We start from the raw sequence: 26839 nt of genomic DNA on the forward strand, positions 1-26839 counted from the left end.
TACTTCTTTGATATCTTACATCTGAGTTGATAGCAATATTAAAGTACGTACTTTAAAATTTAAATTCAAAAAAGTTCAATATTAAATCTTGCATAGGCATTTATCATCTTAATGAAAACAACATTTTGTATTGTGTATTTAATAAACTTAAGTAGTTTCTTAGTAAATAGAGATGAGCTTTATAATGACGAATTCCATTTATTTATTTGAGAGACGCATAAATATTTGTAAGTGCGTTTAAATAGAAGTGCTTGGAATCTAAATTCTTTAAATACTCAAAATAAAAAATACAGTTATAGATAATATAAACTTTTTGATCATCTAATTTTTAAATGCACTCGTATTTTTACTAAGTAATTTGTGCAACAACTCACACAAATAATTTACGTATGTTTATATTTTTTGTAACAGAAAGCATCTACAAAGTGCCCGGAGATGACAGCAGATTCTACGGAGTGTTCACTACAGCCTCCACCGGCCTGATGGGCTCAGCCATCTGCACCTTCACCATCGGAGATATACAAAAGGCTTTCGAAGGAAAGTTCAAAGAACAAGCTTCGTCCAGCTCCGCCTGGCTGCCAGTCATCAGCAGCAAGGTCCCTGAACCAAGACCTGGAACATGTGTCAATGATACCGCGTCATTGCCTGATACTGTCCTCAATTTTATTAGGTAACTATACCAAACTCAATTAGTAAAAAACATATTTTCAGTAACACGATAAACCAACTTCTGTTTCCCAAACATGCCACTTGCAAGCCAAAGTGAAAAACATATTTTTCGCTCAATATAACTTTTAAAAGTAAACTAAAAGCGCTCCACTTTCAGAACTAAGCTTGCCTACATTATCGAAATTTGCAACGCATTGTTCAATTTTTCATTAAAAAAAAGAACCTGTACGAAACACTGAATTAATTTATTTTCAAAACGGTCTCGCTCCGGATACGCAAAAAGAACAAAAGGCGAGACTGTCGTTATTGTAACAAGCGCGCCGGACGTAAACAAAGTAGAAAATCGTCACTTAAAAACGCGAAACACGATCCTGTCGCTGACGAGGTCTCTAGCGATTCCAGAATTCCACGCTCATTGAAATCCACAGGCACTTTTATCTGCGACACGTCCTGTTAATTATCCGACGCTCTCACCCCGAGAGCGTTCAATTATTTTTTTTCCCGCTTTTCCATGATCCTCATGTGGAAACGTTGAGATTTTAACACTTCACCTGAACCAGTCTGCTGAAAATAGTATAAAATTTTTATTCATAACGAGAGTAGAGATTTTAATTAAATGAATGGTATTTTGTTGTTGACGTCGAAGTAAAGACTTATTGTGCGACTTGCGCAGACGACATTATCGTCGGTGCGATTGTCGTGCGCCTGTCGCGACCTCATTGTCGTCAACATGCTCGTCATATTTCCGTTGTTCCACTCCTCTGACTTCTCATTTATTAGACACGTTTACGTACTGCATTGTTTCATTATAAATAGACGTAAAATGACAATTTGCTTCGTTTTTCACTCAAAATACATTCTGTATTAAATTTTACTTTAAAAAACTAACTAAAATTTGTACACGTTAGCCTATTGAACTTAATAGGCATATTGAATAATACATAACATTGCTCTATTGGAAAGTTATTGAGCCGCAAAGATAATCCCGTTCATATTAAAAGCTACTTAATTTAATTTCGGTATAACCGGATAGTTATAAACAAATAACACCATTATAACGAACATGGAACATCAATGCCAAGGCTTGTAATAGCAGTTATATGATATGACGACACAGAAAACAAAATAATTTAGTTTTACTTTTATTTTTTATCAAACTCAACAGAAACATCTTGCAAAAATATTTAAACCTTAAACATGCTTATAAAATATTTGCAACATGCACACACACACACACACACACACAAACACACATAATATGTGTCCCATTTTTTTGTATGACATTAATCGTGATCATTTTCTTCAACAGATCTCACCCACTGATGGACAGTGCAGTATCCCACGAGAATGAAAAGCCGATATACTACAAACGGGACTTGTTCTTCACAAGGCTGGTGGTCGACAGAGTCAAGGTGGACATGATGGGACACCCACTTGACTATACCGTGTATTACGCCGGCACAAGTAAGTGGCAAATATATAGTTCAAAAGAAACTAGTATTAATATATTAATATTACAAAATGAATGAATGTGACTGAAAAAAAAGAAGATACAATAGATATATGCTAATAATTTTAAAGTGTTCATTGAGCTTGTGAATTGTATAGCACTTTTTCGTAAAACAAACAAATATTGTAATAATGTCTGCAAAACAAAACAAACAATGACAGTTGAATTTGCTTCTATCATAACATTTCTTTCATTGTACTTGTAATTGCATCGAATTGTACAAAAAAGTCACTGTCTGAGAATGCATTTCCAGTCACGTCATGTTTCATACGTCCGTTAACAAAGGGTAATGGCAGTTTTATGGTTCTAAAAAATACAAATTAAACAGTCCACGTCCGATGCTTGAAACAATTAGCGAATTCCGAAACGCAAAGCAACACTCCGAACAATCAGAGTACGGATACGGGAGGACATAAAATTTCATAAAAGCTCACGAATTAAAAAATGCCTTCCCACTGGGAAATTAAAAAGTGGTGGGAGTGAAAGTGGCACAAAGGCCATAATTCGTCTCGCCCGTGACGTGGACGTCGAGTCCGTCTGGATGCCATCGGTGCTCCACCTACCCGCGCAGCTATGAAACAGGGGATTTAGTTCAAAACATGAAAAACCGATTATACGTTCATTGTTTGTAGCAAAATGGCGTGCGAAAACTCTATAGTTTTAAGCGCTTTTGGTACTTCAATTTTATTAACTCCTAAAAAGCTCGCGCTAAAGCCTGTAAATCCGTGCCCCACAATCGATTCTATTTATAGTACAGGTGAAAGCTTGTTTGTCCGGAAAATAAACAATTTTAGACACTGCCGGTAATATCTTCACAAACAATATGTATTATACACACATTATTATACGAGCCTCTCTGTTGCTTATCACTTTGTTTTCACCGACAACAATTAAGTTGGTAATAGGCATTACGTATTCACGAAAATGTATTTCGACATTTATTACATCCACATTTTCGTAGCGTGTGCTACGTCGTAGCCGAGGACGGTATGTCTACGCGGTTGAGTGTAGACCACAGAGAGTCAACGTCACATTTCCATTGCCGCATAAATTCGGCCCACCGCCGCCGCCGCTTCTCTAAACAACGCCTCCAAGTGGTAATTTTCGCCTATGTTGTTGCAATTTTCACCAATTTTCCTCGAAAATCGTTCCGACCGAAACGCCCTGCCGAGTGGATTAAACTCACGTAGATATCTAACGAAGGGGGGGTTCGTTTACGGAACAACTTTTACGAAAGGAGAAGCTACGTTTGAGTTGGCGTCTGAAATGCTTGTGTGTAGAATATTAAATTGTTTAAACGTTACCTTTGACGCACCCTCCAGTAGCATAGCCACGTACCATAATAATTACTCTAACTTAATCTACACAATATAAAGTTTGCGCCAGTGCGCTAGCACTAGCTCAAACAGTACTAGTAATAACGCCCTTTGATTACACAACTCGAACTAAACTACAATCCTGTTTAAGCGCAGCCCTGTTGCATAATGGGCCACAATATATTATGACAACGTATATTCAAAACCGCAAAGGAAGGGGTAGCGTCCGAAAATCCGTAGCGCTCTTAGTTCACTATTATTTACACTCGAGCGCAAAATAAGTTGCACGAAATTCCGTCACAAAGAGCCCGAGGCGTCCCGTGAAAAAGGACAGTTTACTCTTTCAATAAAGAGTGCGCTCGTGCGCCGGTGTCTACCGCGACGATATTGCCCCGTCGCTTACTCCATTTTGAGTGCTTACCGCGTTATAATATGCATTAAACTGCACTGGCAGAAAGTTGTTGCGGCGCTCGAGGTGCTAGCAGACAATGAGAAATGAGCGTATGATGCTCCCGCAATGCGGGCCCCACGTCTCGCCTCATTCCATTTGTTTTATCACGCCTAAATCACTGTTGCCAGACAACTTTTGAACGCCCCACCGAGGTTGATAAAAGTTTGACAGCGACTGTCGTGTACACACCCTGAGATCGTGTTTGTCAATGAAAGGGAAAGGAGGTATCAAAGACGTTAAGAGTATTTAGAAGTTAACGAAGTTAATTAAATTCACCGAGTTAGACGTCGACGCCGCGACTCTTTAGTATCAAGGGCGCCTTTGTAAACAAACGAACATATTAATGTTAACGTATCGCATGAATACAGACTATGTTAACAACCAACTCGAAACGTAATTACGACGCGTTTGTTCTAAAAGACAAAAGAAACCCGTGTCTGTGTTTTCAGCTATCATGAAAAAGTTGTTACGAAGCGAACGAAAAACTGGGTATAGGAAATCAAATTGCATAGTAAGGGTAAGCTTTGACGTCATGTGGTCCGGCGCTGCTATTAAAAACGATTTAAAATTCACAGAAGGCTTAACTGCCGAACCGCCGCCGCTGAAACATCACAGCAATTTGATGACGTAATTATGTAAGCTCAAAGTCACAAAACTCTCCCTCTGATATTCGATAGATATTTAGTTTCGCGTGTTGCACGTACGACTAACAACTTTTCAACTCACTCGAAACTAGATAAGAGCATGCATAATAATATTACATTCACGACTTATTATATTAGTCATAATATTGGTTGTTGTTTTGAGTTGTCAAGCGATACACATATAAATTACAAATTACTCGTTTTCATCTGCTAAACCCCGAACAATTATGTATACAAAGATATGGAAGTTCAATTTATCACGCAAATAGCTTAATTGCCAATAAAGTAATAAATATCGTAAAAGCAATGTTTACTCATCCAAAATAATGCCCGCAATAATTTATAAAATAACTTACCTTGCATAAAATGTAGCGATACGGGCGTATATCGCTCTTATAAGTATCGGAAACCCATTTGCCTAAGTGCATGAAGTCCAAGTTTTGCCATAAACATGAAATGCGGTCCATGCAAAATGATATGTTAAGGTGTAGGTGAGGTATAGCGAGGCGAGGGTTTATGTGAGCCAGTTGCCGTTGTGGCCGCAATCGCGAGGAGTTAGTGTATCAGCGTGTTCGGAACGGTCTATCCCCGACGTAGCATAGCTCCGTGCTTCATCGACGTGCATTGCCCACAGGACGAAAATGAACAATATTTATTGCCGAGTTGCGGTACGATATGCCGGAACGGAATTTCCGAAGTAATTTATAGTTCGCAACACCTTGCCTTCGTTGCTCCGTTCCGAACTCGTGCCATGGTTCAATTTTGATTTCACGTCGAACATAGAGGAAAATTCTTTAAATAGTTCAAAATCACTACGTCGCCGTCGCTCGGCACGCTTTATTTATTATGTACGAATGGAAAAGTTTTAAATTGTCACTTCGTGGCACGTGAAAGATGTGGGTTTGTTTTAAATTGAAAATACATTAATTATTCCCATACAAAAATAAACCAGACAAGGGAAAAATTCAATCCGGTTCCGTCGCACCGCAGCGAGAGCCATTTATAAAACGATCGCGCCTTCACACAAACACAACGCAATTAGTTATACCTATAATTAGCATTCAAATCGCGTTCAACGGGAATAAACATTGATTTTTTATTCCCCCAAAACTGGAGGGCGTCGCGGTTCCGGACGAGATTGGGAATACTAATGTGTTCACTTTTGAACGGTTATTCGCGCCCCGCTAACGGTGCCCAACGTTTTTTGCATAAAACATCTCATCAAAGGATTGCTTAGGTCCCACAGTATATTGAATATCAAAAGGTGCACGAACGAGAAAGTTTCGGAAGGTGGGAGCGGTCGCGGCATCCCTAATATCGGCCACCGAGAAAGCCTTCTTTAAAAATATACCTTTGAAACGTGTTTGGAATAATCGCTTGCTCGAAGTAGCTAAGTGTGTTTATCTTGAAAATCAAAAATTTATTTCAAAGTTAAGTTTAAAAATGTAAGACTGCATCTATAGTTTGCATTTTACATTCACTTGGTTTAATATTTAACAAGTATTAATTCTTTGTTGGTGGGTAAGTTTCAATGAGCTTCTTTATAAGTTATCGAAATGAAAACACAGATTTATGTTTTCATTCGCTCCCTTCATTTTATCGACTGTACGCGTACTTGTAAAGGGTTTCCAAACAACGGAAAACAACAAGCTAACAATAAGTGTTATTGAAACTTTATGGGCCAATGACGCCTTCTAACTACTTAATAAAGTAATTATTATATTAAAAGTAATATTGATTGAAATAATAAATCAGGTCAGAAGAATCTTTAACATAAAAATACGCGACGAATCTCGTAAAAGTCAGCGGAGCGCTCGTAGGCAAACGTTAAAAACCCACGTTTCTCGATTTACGGCACCTATAAAATACATATTGCGATTCGTGATAAAAGTCCTTGCCGAATTCGTTCATACCGCCAATCGCTGAATTTATCTGACCTGTCTATGAAATATATTTTGGCGGTCTACATCGATACCAATAGGAAGAGTGCCGAACACGGCTCATATCAATATTTCAGCCGCCTGAAAAAGGACTGGAATTACGATTATTTGCAACTATTTAACTGATGTAAAAAAATACCCACCGTACCGCGCGTATCTGCCTACCTCGTACAAGATGTTGAAAAATGTATGTAAAATACAAAATACTAAGCAACATCCCCCTCGAAATTTACAATACAGTGGCACCCTGAAATATTTTGCAGTAAATTTAGTTGCAGGTGCTGTAATGCGTAAAATACAAAAGGTAAAAAAACGTCACGGTGTAAACGTCGAGATGAGGGGAGCCCAGTCGATCTCTAACTGGCAAATCTATACGTTAAATGTGGACTTTTTTATGAAAAGCAATAAAGATGTTAGAGCTACTTTGTGTTTGGGAATTTATACCACTTGGAGGAATAAAACTTATATTGTTCGGGGATCGCAAAAAAGTTTTCACTTAGGCCTGTCGAAGCGAAATCTTTATTGAATTGCGGGATTATTTCTTTTGAGACCGCTGTCGGGACGCCATGATCGGTCGGAAGGAAAATAATACGAAAAGATAATTAAAGAGTTGACGTTCCTTGGATTACTCGTGAGCTTTATCTGGAGCGATTGGATCGTTATAAAGTGAACCAATACATTGTGAGAAATACGTAGTATTTGTCTTTACAATAAATTGCTTAATTTGTCTATTCCACATGCGTGGAGCGTGGAGGCGCTACGCTTCGGTAGTTTTCTTTTGACATTTCAGACAAGATTTCCTTGTTTGGCATTTTCGTTGGATGTTTCCTTATGAAATTCGGTATTGTTTAGGCGAGGGTGGTCTACGGGGAGCGGACCCGTCCGTCCACGTCCAATGTGGGATTGTTTAATTATTTTGCTCGGCCCGACCGTGATCGGAATTAATCACTAGAAGTAAATTTATTTATAGACCGCCACGCCGGATTCGAGATCGTGCATACGTAACTATACATCATGGATTTGTACATCGATTATATTAACTTGGGTCTTTAAGCCTCCGCTGGGATTAACCATTTTGCTTTCTTGGGTTTCAGAGATTCTTTATAGTCATAGTGCCTTAGCAATTTTATACCAAACCTTGCTTTAGGTATACTTTCAAACCGTTCTAGTGAATTATTTTTAAAATAGCAAATACATGTTGTGAAGAACGACACATCATTGCTTCTACGTTAGATAGTGTCACGTCTTAAAGCTTAAAACATGTAACAAGGTTTTGGTAAACAGATTTGAGTCGGGTACCTTGTATACTCCCCACATTTGCTTGGCGACAAGTTTGTTGAATGCTTTCCCGTGTACCACCTATTATCGCATCAAGATACTTGTGCGTCAAAATGTACAGTCGCCTGCCGCAACAATATTGTCTGGAAAATTTTATGACTACACTCAGAACGTCGCTTATATCTTTGTGCCTTTATTAAGTTTTTGTTACTATAATGTTGCTTTTTGAATAGCTTTTAGTTATTACTGTTATATTTTAAAACCAGTTCTTAACTCCTGATATTTTTGTTACATTTTGCCATTATCATAAAATATTTCATCCCAACTCGTGCCTGTTGTTTGCTATATATTTCTTTAAATATTATTCATTATTGAAAAAAAAACATCTCCTTTATTCCTAGTCTATTATTTCTCTGGCACGTTTCCTATAACTTGCGACAACAATTTCAAAATAACAGAAACAACAACCCTTTCACTTCAATCAATATCATTATACATACGTACAAAGTATTAAATCAAACCATGCCTTGATCTCCCTCGTAGGAACTACACGTAGCAATTACAGAGTTCCTTATACGATATTCAGCGAACATAATTACCAGCGGTTGTTCCCGTCACTCAGTGCGACAGTAATGTTCCCGTGTCAGCTTGTGTCTCACCTTGTTACTTATTACTCTAATCCCGCTAATTCAATGGGAAAATTTACTTCAAGTTGCCTCTGTCTTTGTGTGCTTAGTAACTTTGGCACGCGTTTGAATTAAGAAATGAAATCGGTTGAGCGTAGACCCTTGATTAGTGACCGGTTTGATCTTATGTAGGAATTAAATTAATTAATCTGGTTTTGAGGAGGATGACGTATTTTGATGTCTTGTAGGTAGTATTGTTTTTTGTTTGACAGATTGGTTTGTATGAGAAAACGATCAAAAGTGTTTGATCAAAAACTCAAGTTCTAAATGTTGAAATGAGTATTTCAGACACTCTCATACTTATCTGGCGGCGAAATGGCATACAAAAACATTTCAAACTTCACGTCTAAGAACATGCAAAGTTTAAAAGCAAAACGAAACAGAGCAACACCTCAACTGTAAACCGCTTTCAACAACTTCATAAAATCTCGAACAATCGATCATCGTATAAAATTCAAACAAAATATTTTAAAGTTTGAACACGACGTGATATTGAAAGCTGGAGTACAACGATGTAAAGTGCAAGGGTGCATGGTTGTGTCGATGTATCGATGCTTATCGGCGAGCCACTTGTGCACTGATGTAGGGAAACGGATTGTGTGTCACTCGACTTATGCTGTGTACTTTATAGGTCATATCTGAAGGATTGAATGCTGATGATGTTGTTTTGTTTTTCTTTGTTAGGTTTTCCATTTGAGGGCTGTAATGTTGCCGGTAAATCTGTATTTGCTTTCTTTAACGTGAAAGTGTACAGTATTGTGTATGTATGTGTACTGGCGCGAAACCATTAATTGATATTTTCAACAATTTTAATAACTCGAGTTTGAATATAAATTCTTCGTTTACAAACTTTAAAGTATATTGGTTAAAAATAAAGAGAGGTATTCTTAAATACAAATACATTTTCGTGTGTATTCGTAACAAATCCAATCTTCTGCATTATAATACACGAACGTCCCGTCAAACTCAAAAGTATCTATTACGAGCGGCGCAAACACTAGGGTGGTTGTACATCTCCATAAATATTCGGACACGAATGAGCTTACCTATGGATTTTAAGAGTTTAGACTTGCTGATGAGGACATTTCAAATTCAGGTGCCGAGGTAACCGCGACGGACACAGAATTTGGAAATTTTACATAGATAAGATACGTATCCCTAAGTTTTATAACGAAACGATACTTCAAGTTTAAAAAGCGTTGTGGTGTAATTTTTTTTTTTTTATAAACTTTATTTGTCTGGATTAAAAACAAAAAAAAATGTCTGGATACGAAATTCAAGCATGTCAACAAATGCCCTTGACCAGTCCAGCAGTCAAATTAAATATGAAACGTGTAATAAAGTATACAATATAGCCTAATAAATATGCTACACGTGTGCCAATTTTTCTAACAAGACCTTCTATTGTGCCACTAAGCATTAAGTTGGCACATAACACGCGAACCTTCACACAATCAATGTTTTACCATTCATTAGCGACAAGGGCCCTAATATAATTACTGATTTATGCCTCAGCTATAACTTAACGAACACAATAATAAGACCCTGCCATACCGTCTTATAACGCGACACATTCAACTGAGACACGTAGCTTTAGTATTGTACGTAACCCGGTTAGGTAATTTCGCTATATGCCAGTAATCCAATTAGCTATTAAGATCCGTGGGCCGCATATTAATTCGCTCCTGATTCGGCCGGTTTGTAAGGAAGCCGGGAATTGTGACCTTATGTACAATAGGCCTTCGATGTTTTCGATGGCTCATAGGCCCGTGGTCACGTGCCAACGCGATTGTGCCTGCCGATTGTGTTTACAATGATTGTTCTGTATTTCCTGGCCTTCGGGAAATACGCTCGGATTTTTGCTCTAATATATGTATGATGTGTGATCCGCTTTCTATTTTATTGGGTCGAATAACGTTTTATGTTGTAAGGCCCGACTCCGGGCTGAAAGTTACGTGCATTTTTCTGATGTATTTTTTACTCGTGAATACACTCAAAGTGGTTCGGGATTTTTAGAAGGTTTTAGCTTTTATGTAACGAATACGAATATAGACGTTTATTTTTTTCAGATTTCTATATCAATTCGCTTCTAAGAGTAAAACCCCTGCTAGTATAAAATATTACACAAAATCTGTTAGTAGTCAATTGATTGCTAAAACAAAAAAAAGTGATAAATTGATTTCAATCTCTTTTGTTTTTTTCATTTGCGCCTTAGTCGTTGTGAATAAAAAATGAGGTTTAATTTAGTTTTTATTGCGAGCCAAATTCTTTATTCAAATTCCTAAAATGAACTTTGAAATTAAAATAGTTCTCAACAAAGACTTAAATAGTGAGTCAGCATTGTCTTCTAAAACTGATAAACATAGCACAGAAGGTTTCGTGACTATTGTAGGGAGTGGAATTAATTGGCGCCATCACTTTGAGTTGTCCCCACAATTTATCAGTTTGAACAAGCTGTTAGAAATGTTCAGTGTTCGGTTAACGCTCACGACTTCACACGTTTCAAGACGTTTACAAAGACACTGAATATTTTAGGTGCCAGACGTGATGTTTACTGGGAACTTTGCTTTGAATAATGGTATTGATTGTACTATTACTGGGTATTCTGAAGACAAAGGCGAAAATAAACGCCTTATAAAACACTGAAAGTACAAATGCTCTAATATATTTGTGAGACAATATTGTTTATGTCAACGCAATTCGTCTGAATTCCGGAAAGATTATTAAAAACAATTGCTTAAAATATATTTGTTAAAGTTACTTTTACTATGTTTATCTTAAGTTTATCTTATCACTTTACCATAAGTCAATATAATTGGTTGAATATGAGGGTCCTATTTCCATAGTAATAGGGTGCTAATTACCACATATTGATACTTAGAACCGTAATTCACTCAACCACTCTCTGCATCCGAGTAAATTAATATAATCGACCAAATGACACTTAATGTATCCCATCAAGTCTATTACGAAGATATACACATTAAGTAATAATTAGCACTCAATTATAATATTAATAGCGATAATATCTTAGACGTTGGTAATTGAAGCGGAACTCGATGAACCTCCGGAATTCCTGATATGTGTCACTTATGTATACAGCTAATTATGTAAGTAGCTAAATATGTTTCGTGTTTGATTTAGCGCCGTTTGTTGGTAAAGCGTATCACGGTATGTTGGTAATAGAATTTAGTGAATCAATTTGCCGTACTGTTATAGTGGAATTTGAAATGTTAATGAGCATTGGGTTAGTAACGATGGAACTGAAAGATGCCTGAGTTATCCAAGTATATTTATGTATTTTGAAAGGTTTAGTACCTCGCCACAAGGTACAATAGGTACTCTGAGACCTCATTGATCAATACGACGCTTTGTATGATTCACAATTAATTGATTCAAATATAATTGTAATTTGTTCGTCACAGTGAAGTCCCTAGTGACTCAACAGCCATTCATTTTAAATGTGAAAGTGGTTCAAAATTATTGTATAGTAACATTGCGTAATGTTTATTGCAGATGAAGGCAAGATCCACAAGATAGTGCAATGGACACGCAATGGAGACAGCCAGTCGGCTCTTCTTGATATATTTGATGTTACTCCCGGAGAACCTATACAGGTAAGTTAGTAAGACTTAGATATTGTAAATAAATGTACATATTACTTGTATTAGAAAAAAAATATTTGTCCGTTCTGTTGTTCAATTCGTTGTTGAACTGGTGACATAGGCAAAAATTTGGTTTCTTTGTCATAGTGACATTACTAAACAATTTTAAGTGCAGTATTTAGCTTGCTTTTGTTGTCAAAAAAGAGATCTTTAGATTTCGTTTGTAAAACAGTCGAAATTTAAAACTACGATACAAGTTTGTGTTGTCAGAAACAGCAAATTCGCTTGTCCTATCCCAAAAAGATTGCGACGTGAGCTGCGTTGTGCTTTCTACGATGAATCACGCTTGAATGAATCAGTTCACTCAACCGCACTGTTCGCTAGTTGCAGTTGCAGTCTCATCGCGGTTTTGTGTTTCAATCGATGATATTTACTATTAATGTTAAAAAAGTTGTTTTTTTAGTCAATTAATCAAAGTGTTGTTAACCTGTTTATTGCCCTACACAATGGTAAAACAATTAGTTCTACAATTGTGTTTATCGTTCTACAAATACATTAAACAATAGGTTATACAATTGTCATTTGTGAGTAATAGGATAGGAAATCAGTTAAGGATAATACCCCTACAGTTTCATTATAATAATATTTTAACACTCACAAATAATATTTATTCAACTAGATTGTTGTAGATTTTTTCGACACTCATTCAAATTAAGTAATTGTAAAAAAAAATACGCATGTATGATCTAAAATTACACTTTTTTACTAGGCGATGGCAATATCTCGAGTCCATGGTTCTCTGTACGCGGCGTCAGATCGGCGCGTGCTTCAGTTACGATTGGCCTTATGTGCACGACGTTACGACGCATGTGTCAGATGCGCACGCGACCCGTACTGCGGCTGGGACAGGGAAGCTGGTGTTTGCAGAGAGTATAATAATATGCCTGGGTAAGTTTTATTTATTTATACTATTTTTTTTGGACGAAATAATATCGTTTATCCTATGTCGGTGCTTGCAAACTTAAAGGACTCTGCAAAAAAAAAGGTTCAAAGTCACAAATGCAACGATTGCAAATATCACTTAGGAGATATAAAAAGAAAATTAAAGTTAAAAATATTTGAAGCTATGGATCCCGTAGCACATACGTAGTACTTCTACACAAAGTGCTACGACACATGTACCATTAGTTTAAAATAATCAATACCATATACGGTATTAAAGACATTTGCACTATTCACACATTAATACTAATACAATAGAAGATATATTACCCTACAATCACATATAGTCCAAACGCAAATAAGTGATCAATCACTCAACCCTCTGTTACTACGCCAACCATGTGAAATTAGCAAGCATTCCATCAGTCAAGAACTTAAATACCTACGAATAGTAATAGTTTTTTTAATCCTAACCCTAATTGCATTCCCCCTTCCTCCGCCGGCTCTTATCGGTATCGGACGTGTGTTTGTTGCGGTAGCGATTTTATTCCTAAATTCATTTACTAAATTCTCATTGGTCAAGACACGAAGTTACGATTCCTTGTCTCTCAAGTGGAATTTAAACCAGTGACCCCACCTACTGGGCGGACCTAGAGCAGGACAGCGGCTGTGAGTGAGTTACATCTTTTGATTTATACGTTTTCCGAAGAAACAATCACTAATGACTCTCAAAAAGCGAAGCTGTTGAAAGTCAGGCTCGAACCGGCGACGCATCGGCGCAGTTCATGTGCACTAACGACCACGCCACCAACGCATAGACGCGGCGCGCCAATTTTGGCGACCACTATCACCTACGTACTCTATTTACTTATACAGCTAATAGGTGTCGCTACCAGTACTATTTGTTTACATTGAAACTTGGAACATCCATAAACTCCTACTCTTCAAAAATGCCACGCGTCCAAAAATCACCACAGTCTACGAACATAAGTGAAGCACATTCAGAACCGAATGTAGCGGCTATAAGCGCTTGTGAAACAGTGGATCCTATCAATGTAACTTCTAGAGCAAAGCGTTTACGCCGAGAGGTCTCATTCACACACTCTACTGAGATAGAAGAATTAAAAGAAATGTTACTTGCCTGGAAAAATGACCAAGCTGCGATACTGGGTGAACATTCTACAACATTAAAAACAATAGTTTCAGAGATAGCTGATTTAAAAACACAATCATTCCAAATTCAGAAATCTAACTCTGACATAGAGAAAGCAATGGAGTACTTCAATAACACTTTTGAAGACATGCAACGTAGAATTACCGACCTAGAAAAAGAGCGTACCTTCTACAAAACGGCATTTGAGGGCTTAGAACTGAAATTGAAGGATATTGAGCACAGGTCACGCTCCTCAAGTATTGAAGTTCGGAACATACCATATAAGGAAACGGAATCGATTGAGGAACTACAGAATATTGTAATCCAGATAGGATCTAAGATACAATCTAACGTGCAGCCTGCAGAAATTAGAGACATATATCGGCTGCCAGGAAAACCAAACACCAGTAGGCCGATTATTGCAGAATTTTCGTCAGTACTGATAAAAAATCGTTACATATCTTCCGTACGATCTTACAATAAAAATCGAGACAGAGAAAATAAGCTCAACTCTTCACATCTAGGCTTGAAGTGTGAAAACCGGCCAATTTATATCAGCGACCACTTGTCTTTATCTGCTAAAAAAATATTCTACATTGCAAGAGACTTTGCCAATAAACATAATTATAAGTTCTGTTGGTGTAAAAACGATAAGATATTTTTGCGTAAAACTGAGGGTGAGAAACAGATTTATATAAAATCTGAAAAATGCCTTGAAGAACTGTTAAAACCACAATGACTAAATTCTTTTAAATACTGTTTTAGTCTCTTTCAGTCACTGATTTGCTATTTTTATAAGTTACTCTATTTGTCTAGTTTTTCTAATAATTTTAAGATTTTATACTTTTTTAAACACAATCATGATCTGATTAACACAACTTCCACATCCAACTACAACACATCAACTCAAAACATCACTCTGTTAAATCTGTCACCTACCATACACACAACTAACCTACTCACCCTATACCTCACATACACTGCATACACAGTAAATAATTATGAAAATACCAAGTGCTTACCAGTATCAATAAAACCTATGATAAACAATATTACAATGTACATATTGATCTTTCATTTTGCGTTCCTTAATAATATAAATATGGTTAATCAAATTAACGAACTCACACAGGATTTAGAGTCCATCGAAGACTCTAAATCTTATAAAACTAAATATATAATACTCAAAACATCACAATATACAGTCACACAAATATCAATTTCAATACATACAATCTATTTAAACTTCAACATACTTATCCACCCTTACTTACCGTCCTCTCCACCATCATCGTACAATCATTCAATACTCATAAGTGCATTCAATCATCAACTTTCAACATATATCCCTACCTTTTTATTTGTGAACTTCCGCTATCAACTGCATAAATCAACCTTGCTTTGTATACTTTTAAAACTTAAAATTCGATAACTTTCAAGATCTACACAATGACTTAGATCACATTTCAGTGGCTCATTCATCGGTTTGTATAATTGAGGATTGCCCTAACATAGCTCGCTCGCATGGGGAATCACTGACACTTCTCTGTCAAAATATCAGGAGCATCAATAAAAATTTTGATGGTTTACTCAGTCTTGTAGAAAGAAGCAACGTATCATGGGATCTCTTGATTCTCACAGAATGCTGGTTACAAAACTCACCTCAATTACCACCAATACCTGGGTACTCTTCCGCTGCAACCAGTAGACTAAGTTCACAGAATGAAGGGGTAGTAGTGTACTACAGTAACAATCTTCAGATCTCTTCCTCTGAACCCCTTGTTCTAGATGCAAACTGCTTAGCTATTACGATAAATAACGACACGGTAGTGATAGCCATCTATCGCTCCCCTTCGAATCAAAACGTTTCATCGTTTATGACTTCGTTAAATGAGATTCTTGAATCCTACAAATCCTTTAAAAACATTATATTAACGGGTGATATTAATATCGATATCTCAGAAACTAATAACGACTCTCGCTCTTATGATTATCTCAATATGATGGCGTATCACGGAATGTTACCTGCTCACACACTTTACACGAGACTCAATCGCTCCTGTCTTGATCACTTAATATTAAAAACCAAATTACGAGCTTTTTGTTATGTAGCAAATACTTCTATCACCGATCATGACACACTCCTATTTTTTCTCTGTTCTAAACAATTCTCTAACAACTCCTCCTTTAATTACAAAACTATAAAAACCATTAATTTTGAAACTATGGAATCGGACATGATCAATACTGACTTCACCCCTGTGTATAATTACCAGGATGTAAATGAAGCAACAAATTACTTTATTAATACCATAAACACGATTATAACAGCAAACACAGTTTCAAAATCTGTGCCAAACCGTAAGAGGCTTAAAAATCCATGGATGACTCCTGGTTTACTAAAATGCCTGCGCAATAGAGACAACCTACATTTAAAACTTAAAAGCAATCCTAATAATGAAATTCTAAAACTAACATATACAAGGTACAGAAATTATTGCTGTAATTTAATCAAGAACATAAAAATGAACTATAATAAAAACCAAATAAACAAAGCAAAGGGTAATACTAAAAAAGTCTGGGAAGCTATAAAATCTATCACGCACTCAAAAAAAGATACCTCACAACCTATTGAGCTCCTGTCGTCAATAGATCCAAAACGCTCGGTAAATGAAGTTAATTCCTACTTCGCTAATGTAGGACGATCACTCGCAGAAAAGTCATCTACTGTGTATACAACTTCTAACCCGGCTAATGATCTTCCTTATCACCAACACACACTAGCACTTTTGGAAACAGACGAGGCTGAAATGGAGCTTCTCATAATGAACCTTAAAAGTAACTGTGCAGTTGGGAACGATAATATCTCTGGCAACCTACTCAAAAAATTCAAAAACTCTTTGGTTTCACCAATTACATTCATATGTAATTTAGCTTTTAACACAGGTACATTCCCGGAAGCATTCAAAGTTGCAGAAGTTCATCCCATCCATAAAGGAGGTGACAGATACCTTCCAAACAATTACAGACCAATTTCTATTCTTCCCACGCTTTCCAAACTGCTAGAAAGATTAATGAACAATAGGCTGGTGAAATTTCTCGAACAAACCCAATTTCTGTCTCCTCGCCAATATGGCTTTCGTACTGGTCTTTCTACAACACAAGCGGTACTGGATCTTACTAACGAAGTTGTCGCTAAGCTTGACAGGAAGCAGAAGGTTGTTGGAGTCTTTCTAGATATCGCAAAGGCATTCGACACTATTTCTGTTCCTATCCTAACAGCTAAATTAGAAAAAGTTGGAATAAGAGGTAACCAGCTCTCCCTCTTCAGAAGTTATCTTACGAATAGGAAGCAGTACGTTAAAATTAGCGATTACTATAGTGAGGAACTTTCTATATCCTATGGTGTCCCCCAAGGCAGTATCCTCGGGCCTACACTATTCTTACTTTATATCAACGATCTTTGTCAGCTTCAACTTTGCAACACCACTATCTTTACTTATGCCGATGATACTGCCCTCATATCCTTCGGAGCCTCCTGGGACTCAGCATTTCAGACCGCTCAATCTAGTTTTAGTACTGTTACTGATTGGTTAGCTTCTAATAAACTCACCCTTAATGTTGATAAAACTACCTACCTCACTTTTTCATTAAAGAAACCCAATAACTTAAATTCTTCATCCAACTCTATCATTGCCCACTCCAGTAATCCTCATTGTCATCGTTCATGTAACTGTCCCTCTCTATCCCAAACAAGCTGTGTTAAATATCTGGGGATACTAATTGATGATGCCCTATCCTTCCATCAACACATAGACCTACTTACGATTAGAGTGCGGAAACTAATCTATATCTTCAAAACTCTTGGCCCTATAGTCGATACACAAATCCTTTACACCACTTATCTGGCTCTTTGCCAATCTATCACGCAATACTGTATCGTCGCCTGGGGAGGAGCACATAAGACTTATCTCTTAAAACTAGAACGTGCTCAAAGAGCAGTGCTAAAGGTTGGGTGGAGGCTTCCATTTCGGTTTCCAACAACAGATTTGTGCAAAAAGTGTAATATTCTCTCGGTCCGGAAACTATTTATTCTTAATCTTATTCTTATGACTCATTCTCTCACTTCTTACGACCCCGCAAAAGAAATCTCTGTACGTCGAAAACACCAAGTCCACCCACCGATTTTGGTAAAAACAAGCCTGGCCCAAAGATGTTACTACTTCCTTGGTTCTTATGTATATAATAAGGTAAACAAAATTCTAAGTCTGTATCCCATGACTAGAAAAGAGTGCAAAGCAGCAGTAACGAAATGGCTTAGTGACCTTGATTATGAAGAAACTGAACAGGTCCTTTTCATTACAAAATAATACTAAAATATTTTCAACACATTTTCTAGCATAAACGGTTCGGGCACAGAGACACATATGCACACACATACGCATTCGCACTCGAACTTGTATACGCACACACACACGCACATGCACAGGCACTCGCACAAGTACACGCGCAAACGCGCGCACACACACACACACACATACACACACACACACACATACACACACACACATACACACACACCACTCACATTAGTTAATCTCTTGCATTATATAACCTGTGACTTCACCATCTATAACATTCTGTAAGTACATTATTTACATCTGTGATTGTAAACCTAACTTTTGTAACCGGAAAGGAGGGAGCCTGGAGATTTGTAACACAGGTGTCAAGCCTAGTACAGACTCCAGCTCTCACTAAGGTATTAGTTTTAAGGCTTGTTATAAGTGAATTATGTACTTCACCTTTGTGAGAGATAATAAACTATTTTTATTATTATTATTATGTATGTCTTTTGTATATCTCGGGACTATGGAGTCCCGGACATTTGGAAGGCATGCGTGGGGCCGAAGCCAACACGTAGAGGCCCTTTTTAGACAGCTTTAATCTATCAATAATGTGTGGTGTCACAGTCCGGTGATTATCCCTGTTTACACTATAAAATGCACCCAAGGACAATCACCGGACTGTGCGGAACTATGGCAAAACTAATGGGAAAAAACTACTCGGGCTATGGGGATGGGGTGCTGATGGACTGGAAAACTATGTATCTACGGGGACTATGGCGCCTGCCTATAACAATGTAAAACACGTATAAATGGCAGGCGGAGACTCGCCAACTCACAAACTGGGCCCCCCAAACTAGTCGCTCAGAATGCAACAAGGGGGCAACAGGGACGTGAGCGGCTGAAGGACGGAGAGGCCTCGCTGGACGTTAAACTCAGATCACTTGCTCCCTGAGGGTCCGGCATCACTGGCCCACTAGCCACTTACGCTCAGCATCCGTCCTCCGAACAGAGTGGGAGCTCTGCTCTCGCGACTCCACTCTGGACGGCCAATGAAGGCAAGCCAGAGGCGGGGGACCGCTTCCTCGTCAGTTTTCACTCCGACCAGCCAACTAAGGCAAGCCGGAGATGAGGAACGGTGACTTTCCCCTGGAGCACTCAGGTACCGCGGGGTCGCTACTCCCCGTCACCTCGCCTCGAGGTGCCCTGCGGGCTTATTATTGCCGTTGTAAATGAGATATTAAATAAGTAGCCTTTAATGGTACGTTAATTAATGCCAATTTGACAAAGTTTTTAGTCATTATTATTTGAAATATCATATTTAAAATAGCACGATTCTCTACAGTTACTACAGAGTATCAAGAGATTGACATTTAAAATGTACTGCAAAAATAGTTCCTGCGATACCCGCTAGAGGCGCTGATTAGATTTTCTCGATAACTAGCCGGTTATCGATAAACGATAGCGGAAGAGGATTGCTAGTAATAAAATTACTTACATACAATTTTAACAGATACAATAATTTTCAAATAAACAATTTTGTAATCTTATATTCCTTCACACAGGCTCATTCAAGACGTGGCCAATGAGACCGCGGACATTTGCGACTCGTCGATAGCACGCAAGAGTGTCTCAGCCACGTGGGGTCAGAGCTTGCACCTCGGCAGCTTCGTGAAGATGCCCGAAGTACTCCAGCCGAGGGCAGTCACGTGGTATCACTACTCAAGGGAGAAGGGACGACACCCTATTACGTTCAAGTGAGTATTGCACCCGAATAACTTTACTTACTTTATAATGTTTGATTTTGTAAAATTGTGAGGTTAGTCAATCAAATTAGTGCGTATCGTAGCTTCCTATTATGCAAAAGTTTATATGCGATTTCAATTTAATCTATAAATTGAAACAAATAAATATTACGTAAGCATTGAGTAATACGAATATTGTGAAAAACTAAATTGCCGTATAGCCGTGCTTCGAAACATTCCTGAAAAATCCCCAAAACAAAATCCGAATAGGAAAACTTAAACTCTACACAACTCAATCCCCCTCACCTACCATATCCAATTCGAAGATAAATACAATTTAAATAGCTTTTAAAATACGTAAAATAGTGCCAACGAACACGCATGCACCAACATTAATTAAAAGGCTCCCAAATCTTCGACTATCGCGCTTCCGCTGTACAATTAAAATGCAAGGGGAACTTCCAACGTTCTGTTTACCATGTTTTATTCACCCACTGACTTGTTAAACCTCGATGGAATTGTAGGCAATAGAAATAAAAACAATTGGTGAAGTGAATCAAAGCTGCCTACGCAATATGAATTAAGTTCGTTTTAAAATAGAACCTTTGGTGTATCGAGATGGCATTTAACTCAGACAAATATGTTTATTATATAATTGACTTGTAAATGAAGTCTTATTTTTCTCTTTAATTCATTCGAACATTTTATACATTACATTAATATTATATTAGGTGTATTAAAAAAACTATACGCGACAATTTTTATGATGTCTATCGGCGAACTATATGTATAAGTTTAGAAGAGGGAGTCATAATCAAAAGACTCATTTGCGATATAGATTAATCACAGGGCGAGTTTATCCTTCATAAATATTGAAAGCATTCCCCGACGTTGGACGTCTCATTAAAATTTTAAAATAATACAAAACATCAAATCTACAAACCGCAATATTTAATACCTTGGAGTGGGAAAAAACAATGTTGATCATTGATGGTCTAATAAATATTTTGTTTTCTTTTTTTGCAGTAAACCGGAGAAATACATTGAGACTTCGGAACATGGTTTGCTGATTATTTCTGTGAGTGAAGGCGATGCGGGAAGATATGACTGCTGGTTGGGAGGATCCCTACTATGCTCTTATAATATCACTGTTGATACGCATAGGTAATGTCAATTGACCAGGATATGAACTATCCTATTAGCGTATGTGACTTGAATATGACCGTCTCTAACATGTATTTTTGTGTCACTTGCAGGTGTTCTCCACCAGAAAAGAGTAATGAATACCAGAAAATATATTCAAATTGGTGTCATGAATTTGAAAAATATAAAACTGCCATGAAAACATGGGAACGAAAACAAGAGGTAATTGTCCTGTTTCATAAATTTGGCATTAAATTTTCCACTACAATATGATTTCGATGTTCTAATTGTATCTTTGTCTTTGTTTACAGCAGTGCGCGAGACAAAACGATTCGAATCAGAACACACATCCAAACGAGATAGTGTGATAGCTTCTGAACATCGCCTATCTCATGTTTCAGTCTGTTAATTATTATGCAGGGGCTATACCGATACCTTACGTCTCGGCCGGCTTGAAGTACTTCAATATATTCTCGTGAGGAAATCCGTCAATATCATCCGCTCCATTACAGATCTCATAGCGACTCCATAGTGTACGTCGAGCTCAAGACTAGTGTATTCAACCGAATGTGACTCCCTCTAGCTTTTGTAAAGTGAAAGTGTAGTGACAACTGACTTTAGTAGCAACAGTGCATCGTTCCATACATTCGACGGGAACATGAGTAGGTGATTATTGGACACTCGAAATTTTTATGGACACTTATTATTGAAAATTAAATGGAACGATTTAAAGAGCGTTGTGCGTTGCTTTGTTGGTAAATGGAATGTAAAATATTTAGAAATTGAAATTATAAGTACGCTTTGTTCGTTGGCTAAGTGATAGAACAATTGTTAGTATTATGGGATGGTAATTTATGTACGTCGAAGTTTTGTTCAAATAAATTATAATTTGTCCTATTTTGCATTTATATTATTAATCCTGTATGTTTATTTATTAGTGTGCGAGTGAAGACTCTTGATTTGTGCGAGTGTGTAATGCAATCAGATCAAGACTCATTAGTCGTAGTAAACTAACGATTCGAATATAAAGATACGTATTGCCGTGTGTTGGTATACCGCGGTCGTAATTTGAAATCTCCGAGGGTTGTGGGAGGGTTCGCCTCATTATTTTTCCCCTATTTGTGTAAATAGTTACCTAATTTCGTTCGACTGTATCTATTATAAGTGTACGTATAGTATGCACGTCCCTAATGGTAATGAATATATTTTAAGCCTGTGATATATAAGAAACTCGTTTAGAAAATATATTTTTAAGTATTGATCGTGGACTTATTAAGACTAAATTATCACTCATTAATATAGCTGCAGTATTTAATTTTGTAAAATCACAAATAGTGAGCGATAGTATTAATACATTTCGTTAGATTTACGAGAAATTGTGAAACATAAATATTATGTATTCCAATAACTTGTTACTGCACAAGCTACTTATTTACGGTCACAGCAATAATAATATATAATAGTGTAATAGTTAGTACTACATCGAGATGGAAAGCTCTCATAAAACTGACCAAACACTTAGAGACATTAGGTTGTTGACGAATGTCTCATACATAAATACTAATCTCCTCTTCGTTAATCGATTCAAACTCTTCAATATACAAAATACGTTTAAACTCACATCGAAATAAGCAATAACAGTTTTATGAGAGCGGAACAGTATTTCAACTAATATAAAATATAGATTGTACACAAAGTAGTGAACGTAAGTTCTTAGGAAAATATCTTTGAATATTTTTGTACAAAAGTCCTGTACCTACCCATTTTAACCAAAATATCATTCATCTAGTACCTATTACTCAAGTTATTCGATTCCATATCATAAAGTTGTACCTAAGAGCTTGTACATATATTCATCGTCACATCAATATACATGATATTTACATTTGCAGCGATCAAATATTAAATTTTATCTAAATTATATGAGTATTCTATATACATATTTTTTCTAAACGTTTTTTCGAATAATGCCATTGAATATCCGCTGCCGTAATTAAATTAATTTCGAAGGTGATTCAAAGTTCTTGCCATTCCGTCAAATAGAAAAGTAAATAAAAACATGGATATTACTTTCGCACTATAAATATCCATTATTTAAAACATGTATCGTTTACTTTTATGAATGTGTTCACCCGCACATACATACATTCATTGTACTTAAGGGTGTTCATTTATTCAATTGCTCATTATAGTACCTACCTAGATATTAAAGCTAAATTGCGTTTTGTTGTACGTATTGTAGAAAAAGTGATAAAAATAAATGTGACAGATATTTACAATGAGCCCCTCGCTATATCTGCTATGTAGTAATAAATATAGCCTAATAGGTGCTTTTATAAGCTTTCATTTTGCAAATATAAAATATTTTTCAGACTTCTCTCATATCATAATGTAAATACATAAATCGAAATAGTTTATAAATTCGTAAGAAATATCTGAGCTTCGTCGTTTATTATGTATTAGTTAAGACTCTGTACTTAAGTATTTAGTGAATAAAATAAGGATTTCCCTCAACTTGGGAAGGTCTTGCGCAATAATTATAAACTAATTACTATTATCTATACTAATGTAATAGCTCTGTAAATTTCACATGTTACTATACTAAGTTAAAAAATTCAAAATGTAGCGTTAAGATTTTATATAATAAATCTATGAAATGTATCTTTCAGTTTGTTGGCGTTTCATTTTGTCTTTCCCCGACACCTATTGTTTGTTGTTATAGAGCCATCAGAGTAACGGCGAGCAGAAAATGTTTAAAATAGTGTCGATTCATCAAGTCGCATACCGGGTTGACATTTTCGTCATAACAGGCCGGGGGCCGGCTCGCCCCTCGACGACGGAGGGACTATAAAAAGGGCGCGTAATTATATAGTGCCACTAAACTAATTTCACGATACATTGCCGACGAAATCTGTGCTTGGCACCGCCTCGCCTCACGACCAAATGTGATTTTTCTTTCATAACCAAACGCCTGATTACTATTGTTATGTGTTATTTCATATGAATTGCTAATGTCGGTAGAGTAGGTAGCTACGTGTTTACGATGGAATTGGCCCCAATATTAATGAATAGCTGATGAAGGCACACTGATTGTTATGACCTTCGGTTTTTCAAGGTTTCCTCGCGTGTTTTATATTTAGGGAGCTTGTCACGTTTTGATAATTACAGGTTTTTAACGTCATGCCAAACCGTGTTTAAGAGTTTGATACTATAATTTGAACGTCCTTGATGTTTGTGTCCACTTAGTGGAAGTGTAGACCTCGAATTATTTTCTAATTACGGGATATATTTAAAACCGTAATTTAGACTTTGCCTTCCGTTAGTAGTTTAGTGAGTGATACATTTTTAAACTGAAACGTGTGTACACTTATTATTACGACACATTATTAATTGGTAGATTGTATTTAATTATATTTAATAAGAATAGAGGAATTCTAAAAATGGGAGTTAAATTAAAACCTTCTAACTACTGATTTACACATTTTCCAACTCTACCCTGACTCTACTGACTTTTCAATATATGCATACCAATAGTTTTCCTATTACAACTTACACAAAACTATACTTAAACCAAGCCTAAACCTCACAAACACTCGAAAATTGATTAACTTCCTCCACGTAAGCTAAGACGGCTCGGTGTTTAAACGCGAAGCATTGTAAGCCAGAACTAACTAGTGACAAGTTGGACGTTCCTGTGAACAGCCGAAGATTAGATTTCAGATTGCACCATAAAGCCACACAGGAGTTTACATATGCATCAAGATTAATACTAGTTGAACAACTAACATTACAATGTACTATAGTTATATGCTAAAGCTCTACGTATGTGGTTTACAGCTGTTCCACTGATTAGTAGTGAGGTTTATTTACTATGCATTTGAATGTACGTGGTGTGAAAGGGAATGCTATTTATGTGGCTTTGAAAGTAATAAATAATCGGGTGAGATTTGTTGCGGTCCGCTTGATTACTTGCTAGTACAAGTACTATACGAACATAATATGCGCTTCATCCAATCTGCTTCAAGGTTGCAGCAAGTATGGGGAGATACATTTCAGCTCTATTACGTATTAGTGGCGTTACAATCCTACTGGAATGATCATATTTTTTATGATATCATCACTAGTAGGTACAAAAAAACGCAGACTGTAGAGCTAGAATCTAATGTAGGTACCGATCAAACATAAATTAACACTTTTACTCATAAAAAAGTAATTGTTTGTTGTTCCCCTCAGAACGCCAAAAACAAACAACACGCTCAATTAAAACATCCGACACAGGCCAAAAATTAATCACAGTCAGAAACAAAAAGGAATTAGCCCCAAAAATATAAAAAAAATAAAATTATTAAATGGAGGGTTGGTAAAAGCATTGCTGCATAAAAATGGTGTCTTCAATAGCATCATTGAAGCATGTAACGTTTCATTTCACGGTGCGGCCGGCGCGTGCGTTGCGGAATTCGTCTCCATTAAATAATTACGCACAGCGTAAAACTGAACGCAATTAATAATAGAGGGATGTTTAAGATGGATGGCTTCGTGCCCTAATGTTAAGCGGATTAACAATTCGGTTATAAATTAAGCATAGCTAGCAGTAACAAATGCATTTTGATTTAGTGCTTGTCAATGTTTCTGTATACATATAATAATATATTTAATTTATTGAAAACTAAGAATATTCTTGGTTTGAATTGTTTGAATAGTTCTCTACATATGATATATTTTTCAGTTATACATATTTATAATAGAGAATCGAAACAAATCACTGCACTCTGTATCTGAATCTATTCGACAAGCACCCCATAATTAAGTGTACAGAATAGAGATTGAGTCCCATTAAGAATGGACGATGAGCAAAGTTTTAGCCCCCTAAGTCCTAAACCGCACAACAACTCAGAGATCAGTCTAAACTTAATACAACAAAGTGTCATCAACCCCAATCCCGATCAACACCGACCGCAATCCAAGTGGAGATGGGAAGACGAAAACGCTGCGAGGTCAGGCGGCTAATCCCTTATTACTTCGGGATGGGCCACTGTCCCACTCTCTAAGAGCATTAGTCGAATTAACAATTAGTCATGCCCACGTCTGGCCACCAAGTTTGCACAAATTTACATAACAATAAAGCCCTTTCCAACGTTTGTTATGGCGATTTTTTAAATTAATTGGATCGGGAACCGTGGAAAATTTGTGGGCTTTGCTCCCTCCGCGCCGCGGTCAGTTACTGAAGCAGAATATATTGGAAACTCGATGGTTTGATTTTTATCTACGCAGGCAGACAGCAACTGTAAATGAATATAGTTGAAATATATTTTTTTAAATACAAATTGATTAGTGTCTTGCATAGCAAAACCGATAATATTTATTTTTTACGTTTAAATATTTTTTAATTATGCCAAAATAACTTAAAGTCAACA

General features: G+C 36.8%; 1 protein-coding gene across 4 annotated transcripts in view; it reads left to right on the forward strand.

Moving 5' to 3' along the window:
• The window catches only part of LOC142977030 (semaphorin-2A-like), a 341213-nt gene extending 317141 nt beyond the window's left edge, over positions 1-24072 (forward strand). For 3 of the 4 annotated variants that reach the window (XM_076120703.1, XM_076120702.1, XM_076120699.1), the window contains 8 exons: positions 412-670; positions 1979-2133; positions 12011-12111; positions 12869-13047; positions 20103-20294; positions 21309-21446; positions 21539-21647; positions 21737-24072. In XM_076120703.1, the coding sequence (XP_075976818.1) occupies positions 412-670; positions 1979-2133; positions 12011-12111; positions 12869-13047; positions 20103-20294; positions 21309-21446; positions 21539-21647; positions 21737-21793 (1190 nt within the window). In that variant the 3' untranslated portion in view covers positions 21794-24072. The remainder of the gene's footprint in view (positions 1-411; positions 671-1978; positions 2134-12010; positions 12112-12868; positions 13048-20102; positions 20295-21308; positions 21447-21538; positions 21648-21736) is intronic. The other variant, XM_076120701.1, reaches the window with a different exon arrangement.
• The last annotated feature ends 2767 nt before the right edge of the window (positions 24073-26839 follow it).

Source organism: Anticarsia gemmatalis, chromosome 12, assembly GCF_050436995.1.
Source record: "Anticarsia gemmatalis isolate Benzon Research Colony breed Stoneville strain chromosome 12, ilAntGemm2 primary, whole genome shotgun sequence".
Taxonomy (NCBI): Eukaryota; Metazoa; Arthropoda; class Insecta; order Lepidoptera; family Erebidae; genus Anticarsia; species Anticarsia gemmatalis.